The 12,849-nt window shown below is 40.0% G+C and overlaps 1 protein-coding gene across 1 annotated transcript; it reads right to left on the reverse strand.

Annotated features, from left to right (window-relative positions):
• Positions 1-5,897: 5,897 nt before the first annotated feature.
• GSBLH_T00003547001 (uncharacterized protein) lies at positions 5,898-6,236 on the reverse strand (the record flags this gene model as incomplete). Its single annotated transcript, XM_013042316.1, has 1 exon — positions 5,898-6,236. One exon carries the CDS (start codon positions 6,234-6,236, stop codon positions 5,898-5,900), a length of 339 nt encoding a protein of 112 aa, XP_012897770.1.
• Between the last annotated feature and the right edge of the window lie 6,613 nt (positions 6,237-12,849).

Raw genomic sequence — 12,849 nt, forward strand, 5'->3', positions numbered from 1 at the left:
GATTCAGATTTAAATATAAATGAAGAGAAGATCATTTGATTGTCGGTTTGCATGGAAAGATTGATTGTTGTCACGAAACATCAATCGGATTGATTTGAAATGATTTCGTATTGTAGGTTCTGATTATTGATTAAATCATTTGATAGATAGTTTGGTCCATTGCTTACTACAACTACAACTACTATTGTTGTTGTTGTTGTGGATGTTGCTGCTGCTGCTATTGTTACTTCTCTCTTTCTCCCCTACCATTCATTCATTGATTCCAGACCATCAAAATCGATAACAATATTCCTTGTCAACAAAAGAAGAAATGGAATCAATGAAAGCAAAGAATCAAGTGTTTCCTTTATGACAATCAATGATCCATTAATCTATGAATAAATGAATGAATGAGTGAGTGAGTAATGAAGGAAAACAGAATGAATGAATGAATGAATGAATAAGAAGGAAAAACAATTTGTGTCATATGATATCGGATACTGGAAGGTAGGGGAGAAAGATGGGATGATGATGATTCTTGTTCATTGACACTTCGAAGTAATAATGAATTGATTGGTTATGATTTGTTTTGGATCTTCCAAGTCTAACATCACTAACTTCTGTATAATGGAGTTTCTGTTGTCCTCGTTTTGGTGACATTGGAAAGTGGATCTAAATATTGAATAGAGATGGTAAATAGATATTCCAAATCTGTTTCAAAATGTCAATCTACTTGTATCATTGGGGTATGTTCAATCGAAATCGATTCGAGTATTGTTGATAAATAGAATGGAATTGATTTCATATGATTTCATAGATTTCAATTCCATTTGGTAAGTTTAAGCTTATCTTATCTTATCTTGTTAGGTGATTTGATTTGATTTGATTCATTGTGTTTCATTCGATTCCGTTTGATCATTTGATTTGATTTGATTTGATTTGATTCGTTTAATAGGAACACATTTCGATTGATTATGATTGGAACAATTCTATCTGGTTCATTTTACAATGATCTGTGGAATTTGTATTGTTGTTTCAAACTGATGGCACATGATTGATTCGATGATTGGTTAAAATGGATATATAATAATAATAATGATGATGATGATGAACATAAAACAAAGAGAAATAAGCAAAACAAAACATGGAACAATCCAAACAAATAATCACATATTTCCTTATGAGAATTGAATCAATAAGAATCGACACAATCCAATTTGTCTGGTGAATAGTAAATAATAATAGGATGAATGTTAGAATATACAAAAGGAATAATAAAGAAAAAGAAAATACAAAAAAGAAAAACTAAAAACAAATTAGAATCATATAAGACAAAACAAAAGAAAAAAAAGGAAAAAAGAAGAGGAATAAAATGCCCAAATATAAGAAAATAAGAAACAAAGAAAACTAAAGAATAGCAAAACAAACAAGAATAAACTAAAAATCAAAATCGAAAATGAAATAATAAAATGAACTACAATCAATTCCAAAAGTTGAAAAACAACAACAACAAAAACAAAAACAAATGAAAAATGGAATAATCAAAAATAGATAAGCAACATCAAAACAAAAACAAAAGAATAATGAATCATTGAGTATTATCCAAACTAGTACTATCTCAACAAACAAATATGGATTGTGTCGATTTCTATTGATTCAATTGGATTAAGTGCAATGAATCTTGTCAAAACGATTCGATTGAAATCGTTCAATCAAGATTCATTCGAAATATGTGATTTGTGGATTCATCGGTGTACAATCACAAACAGCATATTGAATATACAATCAAACAATGGATTCCAAGAAAGATCATTATCGAAATACTCATATTCAAACCACAACACAAATGGTTCTCACAATATGCCTCATTATTGTATTGTGATTATCAAATGCTGATTCCATATTTACTTGTTCGAATGGGATCTAATGATTTGAATGATATCAATAATAATGATAATAATAATGATCAGAAAGAAAGCAAGAAAGAAAGAAATAAGAGTATTGTTATGCAATACAGTACAATGATAGATTCCAGCTAATACAATGATCGAACATAACGATTTCATGAATCTCGATCGATTCAATTGCAAAACAACCATTGAGACTACAATGTGTTTGAGTGATTGTTCCATTTGGATTCGATCGAATCAATTGTATAATTCTATCAGTCGATTGGATCGCTATCAATGAATCATTCGATCGATTCTATATCATTGATAATCGAACAAATACAAATACAAATACTACTACTACTAATAATAATAATAATCACGAGGATTGATGGTTGAATACTCTTCATCAATCTGATTCTGATTCTGATAGATCGATCCTATCCAATCATTCTATTCATGATCAACAATACCAAAGTGATCTAATGGTATTCAATATGATGAAATAGACCGATGAATAATGTGGATGATCATACAATCATAATGATAATAATGATGATGATGAATGGAGATCGAAAACTAACCAAATACACACCATTCAATCATTCAATCATTCAATCGGTCAATGGATTGAAGAGCCTTTCTATTCTTATCAGTATTATTGAGTGTGAATGATGAATTGATTCTTTACGATATTCAACATTCATTTGCATTTTGAATCAGCTATCTTTCATCCATTGATTGATTGATTGAGTGAATGAGTGGTTTGTGTGATATTGAAGAATCCGACATTTCATCCAAATATCGAATTGTGAAACCACGATTGATATTACTACTAACTACAACTATCAAGTATCAAACACATCCGATTTGATTCAATTATTATCAAATTGATAAATCCATGTTTTGTGACTCATTGATAAACAAACAAACAAATGATAGTTGGATTGATTGAATGGTGAATCCAATATGATTTCCAATTCTATTCAATCGGATTCTATTCTATTCTATTCTATTCTATTGTAGTTTCAGTGCCTTGTTTTATCCATTTCACCTTTATTTGATTCAGATATTCTATTCTATTCTATGTATACAGTGATCTATTCCTATTCAATAAGTCAAAATCAATATCCTAATTCAATATCAATCATTCTATTGTATTGTATTGTATTGTATTGTATTATCTACCGATTTAACAATGGATTCACAAATGTGAATAATCATCCAATATCAATCGATTCCAACCATTCCATTGTGTCACTAGCAAATCCAATCTTATTATTATTCATGATGATAATGATGATTATGATTATTCGAAGCAAGCAGTTTCCTATCAATATTGAACAAATCCTAGTTCAAACCTATTCAAACCATCATTTGTATATTATTATTATTATTATTATTATTGGTAGATTGGATTCATCATTTGTGAATGTTCAATATGTGATCATTGGGTCATTGGTAATAATAATGATCATAATGATAATAATGATCGAAAACAATGATTGATTGATTGATTGATTGAAACAACAATCATAATTGAGTATCATTGTTAAAATGGTAAAGAAGAACATCATAATAATCAGGCAGGATTGATATTTTGATAATTATAGAATCATGAATTGTGATCAAGAATCGGTTTCAAACAAACAATCAATCAATCAATCAATCAATGGAAATGTTCCTAAACAATGACGAATCACTGAACAAATCATATCAAATCAAAATCATAGATTTAATGCTTGATTTAGTGGACAAGATCAGCGAGAATGGAAGAAACATCTATGAATCAAATCCAATCAATCAAACTATACTCCAAATTGATTTCGATCGAACATACCCGAATGAACGACCCCACCCATTACCAGGTAGCTTGACATTTCGAAGATTTGGAATATCTAAATACTATCAATATTCAATATTCAGAAATACTTGCCAATGTCACTACACGAGGAGAATAGAAACTAAATAGTACAGAAGTTATTGATGTTAGATTTGGAAGATCTACAAAACAAATCATAACCAATCAATTCATTTGTACTTCGCATTATCAATGAAGTTGAATCATCCCATCTTCCAGCAAGTGCACCTCTACCGAGTTGAATGGATTGTAATGATGGAAGATCTACATCAATCATCTCATTCGAATTCATTCAATACTTTCAATTATTGTTGATAAGGAAAGAACAAATGCATTAGCACCTAATGTAATGGATTGTAGATTTGGAAGATCTATGCATCATTCAAATACTCAATATCATATCAATACCTCGAATCACAAATGAACTATAATAGAAATTGCGTGACCCACTTCCAATTGTACCAATTTGAATGGATTGTAATTGTGGTAGATTCTTCAATTCAAAGTCTCCTCCAAAATCACTGAAACTAGATTCACCAATTTGAATGGATTCCAATGATTCACAATTCAGTATGTGGAATGACTTCGATTCACTATCGCCATTTTCATCCTCCTCTTCATTTTCATCTTCATCTTCATCTTCATCATTCTTTTCCTGAGTGAATGAATTGTTTCCGATTTTGATGGTTTTCAATCGATTCAATCCATTGATTTGGAATGTTTGCACCGATCCAAAACATTCATCACCGATTTCGATTGATTCCAAATTATACAACAATGAAACATCCCAATCAACCAATACACAATTGTCAATCAGTTTCAAATGTTTCATTCCGATATTCAGTGGTTTGCTTCCATCTCCTTCGTATTCAGTATCACATTCAATTCCATTATACCATTCACATTCGTTTACTAATTTACCATATCGATCATACACTTTTCCAATACCAAATCGATTATCATCACACCAATATCCTTCATATTCAATACATCCATTATTATGATAACTCGTTCCATATCCAAATCGTTTCCAATTGATCATTATGCCCTTGTACACCAATATTCCATCATCATCATACATTTCACCATATCCAAATGGAATTCCCAACTTGTTTTCTGTCAATATCAATCCTTCAAATCGAGTTCCATGATCCAAATCCACGATTCCTTCTACTACTTCTATGGATTGTTCTTCATTATATGAAATAGCACCAATTTGATGATTTCCAAACACTTTCAACACTTTCTGCTCATTGACCACAAATCCTTGATTCATGAATACTCCATTATTGAATTGCAATACTACACATTCTCCATTACTCAATATGAGTGAAATCCAGCCATTTGGTGTCATTTCTTTACCCAAGCATATTTGCACATTTTGAATAATAGAACTATCAATGTGATAGTTACTGATAGCAGAATTGACAAAATCAACAATGTTTTGCATCGAAATGAAAAGAAATATGGTAAAACGGTTTTTTGGAAACGAGGTCTGTTTCATTATTTCTCGATAGAACACACGTCATGGATTATTGTGTATGGCTTTGATATGCTGGTGTGTTACAAACTAGAATACATATAATAAAACCTCATTTTCTCCACCCATTCCTATTTTTCTATATTTCGGTGCATTTCCATCTATTCATTTATTTTTGTGTTATTTTTAGATACTTATAGCTATAATTGTAAATTATTACGCATTTTGATCACCTTTACTCTCTCATGTCAGAATGGCTGTTCTATTAAGTCTAGAATGGATATATGCTTTTCAAAATATATCAATTATGTGGTATTTAATCTTGTTTTGCAACAATCGAACTCACAATAGTGAATACTGTTGGAATGGTTTGATTCGTAATAGAGAGTATGGCAGTAGTGTGTAGAATGCAAAATCCATCATTTCTATTTGACAAGTGGATTATTGTATTGATTCTCTGTTGATACTTCGATTCTCTTCTGTCACAATGACCATCCATATTGAGTACAAAGAATAATATTGCAGAGAAAGGAATGTGGTTCATAGATTGAAATGGTGAATAGGAATCATAGTATCATTAAACAAAACAATCGATTGAATAATATGATAATGGATGGAATCCATGAATCCTATGAATGAAAACCTTGCTTTCTATTTGATCAACAAAACAATGTGAAATGTAATGTGATTAACATAGCAATAGTATAAAATAAACAAGTAATATTGAGTGAGTGAGTGAATGAATATGCCATCCATCATAGAGATCTCTTCCACTCACTTCCACTCCATCTTTCCATTCCACTTCGCGAGTAGCAATCCGAGTTTCTTCATCGATCCAGTATCCTCGACCATTTCGAAGAAACGATTCTTTCGATTCATCATACACGAATTCACCCACATACAGGGGAATTCGATTCGAAGCGATGGTATTGTCACCGTTTCGCTTGAACTCGATCATGATAGTTCCTTCGATCTTGCGGATGATCTCCACCAGCTTGTTCCCCTTCCAGATCCCCTCAAGCAGCATGGCACCCGTTTTTTCGTCATATTGGATGCCCCATCCTTCCCTTTCTCGCTTATCGTTGAACTCACCGTGATAAATCAGGTGATCACTTGCATGCGAATAGATTTCCATTCGCTCGCCTCGGACATGGTTTATAATACGATGAAAATTCTTTCCGTCCCAGATATCGTCGAAAGATTGCACAAAAGCGACGCATCCTTTTTCAAATCGGGTAAAGTCGCCGATTTCACTCCCGTCCGCATCCAACTCGTAGCACATCTTCAGTATGCCATTTTGGAATAGGCAAACCTTCCCAGCTCTCGTCAACGTGTATTCTTCCTCGTGATCGCCTTGATAATATTGGAGGCTATACTTGCAGCCTCCAATAGTGATTTCCTTTGCTTTACCAAGCGTTATGTAACCGTCCAGGAGAAATTCGCTTCCCTTAAGTTCTTGCATTCTACCTATTTGGAATCACATATCCTTAGCCTCTACTCTTTGAAACCGTAATTTGTAGCCAAATATAAAGAATTTATGAAGAAAACAGAGAGATCAGTTTATTGCCGTACACCTAAGTATTCTTCATATTTAAAAATTATGATAGAGTGTTACCATATACACATTGGATCCAAGATTTCCAAGTGAAGTACTCACTTGTGTTTCGCATCATTTTGTTCACATTTTTGTGGTTGAAATAGTTCGGAGGTATAGATATTTATAATAATATCAGGATTGTTTGGAAACACTCAGAATGGAAAAGTCCATTTTGTTGTCTACTATGTCTGTATAGGTTGTATATTTATGATATCATAGTGAAATCGTGTTATGAAGCAAGGATTTGGTTGCTCACTCCACTTTGTCTAAATAGTCTATATTATCATTATTATTATCATTAATCTTATTTCGATAATCCAATCTATCCATCCATGATTCTAGCCAAATCATTTTGACTTGGGAATGGTTGGGTTTGAAAGCAATTAAAACTAGTAAATCTAGTAAATCGAATCGAATGGAATGGAATGGAAATTGGTTTTGATCCAGTGATTTTCACACAAAGAACCTATCTTCGCACATCGTTAACCATTCACTCCATTTTCTATCATTTCCTTATCCTAAACCAACCAACTAACTCTAAATACACTTTCTTTCTTTCTATCTTTCTTTCTTTGTTTCAACTATCAACTCACAGCACTCTATTATTATTATTATTATCAACTAGAGTCGTTTGGTTCCTCGTTCTGGATTATTCTGTTCATGTTTCTAAATCATTCCAACACCCTACACACTCTAAATCTACATTTTCCTTCCTTCCTTCCTAAACACATTTTCGATTCTCATTCAAATCCTACAACGCTTCAACCATTCCACATCTCTACAATTCCATCCATCCATCCATCCATCCATCCATCCATCTTCCAAACCAAACACCGCAACCATTTTTCTCTCAGCAACTGCCAAATCGGTCTGGATCGTGGAAACGTGGAAACATCGCGACCCACGGCGCACCAGGCGTGATCGACGAGGTGGGCGCGGATGAGCGCGCCGGTCACGTCGTAGGCGGAGGCGGAGGCGGAGGCGGAGGGGCTGGGTGACGGAGACCACGGTGGCGTTCTGCGCCCAGTTGGACAGGAAGAGATCCAGAGAGCCCGGTCGACTCTGCACACCTTCGTAGGGAGCCACGGACCCCACCCCATCGCCCACCAGATTCCTGCTCACTCACACCCACACCCACACCCACACCCAGAGCGAACCGGTGAGCGAGGAGGTTGGCTCGCCGTCCACCACCAACACCCAACGAATTCCGACGTGGCCATCGTGGACACTCCGAATTGCCTGCCCATCCACTCGGCACTGCCCACTTCGCTCGGGACGCACTCCAGCGTGTAGGAAGTCGCGGGGATCCCACCCTCCAACACGTCCCACACATCGCGTCCCGCGGGGAACCAGACGGTTCGGCGGAAGGCGGAAGGAGGAAGTCGCGGGAGCGCGAAGCTCGCACGTGGCGGTGCAGAGATCATGGAAGGATCCGGTAATCGCCATCGCACAGTCCCACTCAATGCCCTCCGCCTGATTCCACACACACCGCATACAGAACCGCGGGGATCTTCTCTTGGCGGGAGAGATACCCGGTGAACGCGGCCACGCTCAGATAGATGGGCGCGTGCTGCACGCTCTGCACGCTCTGCACGCTCTGCACGCTCTGCACGCTCTGCACGCTCTGCACGCTCTGCACGCTCTGCACGCTCTGCAGGTCCAGGAAGCAGTTCGTGCTGGCGACCTCGCTCTCGCTCTCGCTCTCGCTCTCGCTCTCGCTCTCGCTCTCGCTCTCGCTCTGGATCACGGCCATCGACGCCATCCACGAGCGTCGCACCACGTAGTACCGAATGCTGGCGCCGCCCAGCTCCGCCGGCTCTGCCCACTGCACGCGCAGCGAGGTCGAGGAGAGCGCGGCCACCTCGAGGTTCTGCACCGCGCCGGGCGCGACGACATACGCGGCGAGGGTGATGGGAGAGGAGGCCTCGGAGAGGATGGAGCACGCGGCGGAGCACAGCGCCACGCGCACCCAGTAGGCCACGCACACATCGAGAGAGAGAGAGCTCGGGTTGCTGGACGTCGCCCTCTTGGAGGAGCGCGTCGGCGGCGAAGAGCTGGGAGTGGGAGCCAACCAAGGCCTGCACGAAGAGCTCGCACCACCACCAGACCCAGCGCATCTGCGTGGCTTCGAAGGCGGCAGCAGCACGACGGGCGCGGAGGGAGGCAGGGAGGGAGGCAGCAGCACGACGGGGCGGTAGACGGAGAAGGACGCGAAGGCGGACCAGGAGGCGCCCTTGCGGACACGCCAGCTGATGGCCATCACGCTGTTCACAATGGCGCCCGCCACCAACACGGAGCGCGTCTCGAAGAACTGGCTCTGCACATTGCTGCCCATCAAGGCCATCCATCGGGGCTTCATCGGAGATGCCACTGCTCCAGGGAACCTCCATCTGCACAGACACGCTGCGCTGCGCTGCGCCTACTCCACTTCCCTCATACCAATCGCGCTCTCCACAATGCGAGCAGGCCACAACCGAACGACAACCGAACGCCAACCGAACGCCGGCGCGGGTCGAGAAGGTCGCGATGAGGGTTTCCGCGGGGAAGGGGAGGCCGTTTCGGGACACCAACCTGTTGGCATTGATGTAGAGCGTGCGTGCCTTCGCAGAACCGCGGGAAGGAGCCATCGAAGGCGAAGGCGAAGGCGAAGGCAATGGTGTAGTCGGAGATGGAGATCGCGGTGGTGGGATAGGAGAACGTGGCCTCGGGCAATTCAAACACGATGTGGATGTTCATGGGCTCGAATGGGTCGTTCATCACCTCGCCCACGCCCACATTGCTCGTGCAGTACATCGTGGATTGCTTCCCATCTCCCATCGTCCACAGCGCCACGTCCCTCGCCCCATCGCCCGCCACGCAGCGCAGCATCGGCAGGATGGGCTGACAGGAGCCCGTCCCCTCTCTATCGATCGATCGATTCCCACTGCTGATAGGCGTTGCACCCATCCGTGATCATGCCCCACTAGTCCACATCGCACTTCGTATCCAACACTTGCCCCAAGTGCCCTTCCGGCTACCCCGCCGCTTCGTCCGCGGGGCACACCACCGCCACGCACCTCACCCCTCTTCCATTCCACCACTTCCCACACGCCCGCACCACGCACACCTCCACCTTCCCATGCTCCACAGACCCACAAATGCAGAACTGCACCGTCTTGGAATTCGCCTGCTCCCACTGGCCATTCCAGTTCACTCGGCTCGCATCAATCAGAGGCGAGGACCGTCCCCACAGCAGTTCGCATACTCCGCCTTCTTGTCCCATTCTCCCAAGTTCCACACACGCTCCGCTTCTACAAACCTACAGCTCTTGTTCCCATAGTATGCCCTTTCACTCATCGCAAATCCGTTCTCTCTACCACACTCTACCACCTCACAATATGAAAATGAAAATACGAGAAACAGAACAGATATCCTAGGCAAGAACGTCGTGCCTGTACCAGATACCTCCCACGTTGCAAGTTATCTCCATGTATCCGCGGTCACACATGGCATGAATGGGTTCGCCACGTTGCACAGTTTGAAGCACAGAAATTCCTCACTCGGAACACACTCCACACAGCAAAAATGGAACCAGGGTCCACCGCCATTATGGTATTGAATGCGTTCACGATGCATATCTCACACACACAGTTTAGTCAAAGTAACGATAGCGCACACTACACTAGCTTCTTCAAACACACCAACTTGAGGACAGAACCCATCCCAGCTACAATATTTACACTCCCACAACACAACACACAAAAACACATAGAAGTCCGAAAACAAAACAAAAGACAGGACATACAAGTCCAATTCCAAATTTTGAATACATTCAAACCCAGTAAGACGAATCTAATAGCTTTTATTGTAAAACAAATGATTTCAAAAATACACAGGAATTGTGCAATTGTGAAAATAGTGTTGAAATTGGGTATGAGTGGAAGAATAGATTTCGAATAGGGAGGGAGTTGTTTTTACTGTGAAGTGGAAGGAGATGAGCGGAAATGGGATATTGTGGAATGAATAGATCGAAGAGTGTTGTTTCCAGTGGAAGCGTTTTGTTTTTCGTTCTATTCATTTGGAATTTTATCTAGATGGGATAGAAAGAAACAGGGTATGTAGAAGATGATGATAGGAATGAAAATGGAAAAGCTAACGATAAACAGTTTTTGGGTTATCATTTATATAAATAATATGTGATATGTGTATAGTAGAATCGAATAGTAGAGTTTGTGAGAAAGGTGGGTGTGTCGTTGAAGAACTGAGCAAAATAAGGTAGAATAAATAATATATTTTATACGAACAAATAGAGATATATTCATATTCCACTGTTTCTAGATTTTTCGATAGTTGGTGTCCAGTTTTTGTCGTTTTGATGCACTCTGAACCTATCAGAGATTGTTATATTGCCAGAGAATACTATCCCTTATAGTATCCCCCACCTGCCAAATAATGCAGAATATCTCCTATTTAAAGGAAGGATCGAATTGTACACTTCAATAGGGATACAAAGTGATTCACAATGTTGTTCTATTACGAGCATGAATAACAATAGTATACATAATACTTGCTGTTTGAGTTGGTTGATGAATGTGAAATGCTTTGGTTCCCAACTCATTAGGATGAATAGAATTACTCACTAATAGTGATATCAGTATTGTTGATGATAAAGCTGAAATCCATAAGAATGGACTCTATGGGAATGAGTAGTTGTCCAATATCAAGCTGTGAGACATATCTGGCTGATTTGTTGAAGACAACAATCAAACTATTACTTTTCAGATATATATATATGTATATAGAAGATAGACATTGATATCTATCTATCTATCTTCTTGAATACCTTACTGAAGTTGTGGTTACAAGATATCGTGAATGAGATGTACACATTCGAATTCAAGGAGATCGGACGGTCATTTGCATCTGTCAGTACCCAATCAATGGAATCCAGGTTCGATTGTTCAATCACATCGATCGATAGGTTGTCCCAGGTGATCATGTTGTTCAGTCCCATCGATACATGAATCAGGTTATCGATCAGCGGACTCTTCAGACCGAATGTTTGAGCATTGATACTACTGTACACTCGGATCACACTCATGCCATTCGTGATGTTGTAGGCTCCTCTGGGTATTAACACCTCGTGTGGGGATGTCCCCGCATCGATTAATATCACTTGATCGGTTGGCACGTTGTGCAACACGAAGTCCGTATACAACGACACAGACGAGATGTAGCACTGGTCGAACGACAGAGGATTGTCCAGCTTCACTTCCTTCTTCGTAGTATTACCGAACACTTCAATCATGGAGAATTGATTAGCGGAAGTGACTCTATTTTCAATTTGATCATACACGTCATCAATCGTCAACTGGAGTTCGAATTCGCCGTTCAGTCGCATCATCTTGCCATCCATATCGCGGAACACGAACATCAATTGATCAAACCGAGTGATCATTGGAATGCACACGTCTTCCACAGTTCGCACATAGTTAGCCGTTGGATCGTCAATGATCATCGTGGTGAGCAGGTTGTTGTTCTGGTTGGCAATCTTCAGGTCCGATGATCGCACGATCGTCGAGTAGACCTGAATCACTTGGCGATTTCGCGTGATATCAATCACACTCGATCCACTGAACGAAGCAGGTAGAATGACCGTTCGTCCATCTAAGCCGAGGATTTCACGAATGTCAGGTGCATCTGTGAAATCAATGATGTGTGTGGAGATTGAATCCAGATATAGCCGAACGACGAGGCATTCGTGGATATGGAGAATGTAGTATCGGCCATCGTATTGAGCAAGGCAATGATCTCACTGATCGTGTAATAACCAGCAGGGATCGTTACCTTCTCATTATTCGAATTCGTAACAATGTTCGTTGTGTCAACGTTGTTGAACATGAATTGGTTTGGTCGAAACAGGAGAGTCATGGAAGTGATGTAGGGGTTCCGATACTTGTACGAATTTCACATGAATGTGCCGTTGGTAGGTGAACCTTGAATAAGCATGGAGTAGTGCATGGCCTTTCATTACCTCTACATAAGGATCTACTCATTTTTCTTG

This window comes from Blastocystis hominis (genome assembly GCF_000151665.1).
Source record: "Blastocystis hominis, Singapore isolate B (sub-type 7) whole genome shotgun sequence assembly, scaffold_3".
Taxonomy (NCBI): Eukaryota; class Bigyra; order Opalinata; family Blastocystidae; genus Blastocystis; species Blastocystis hominis.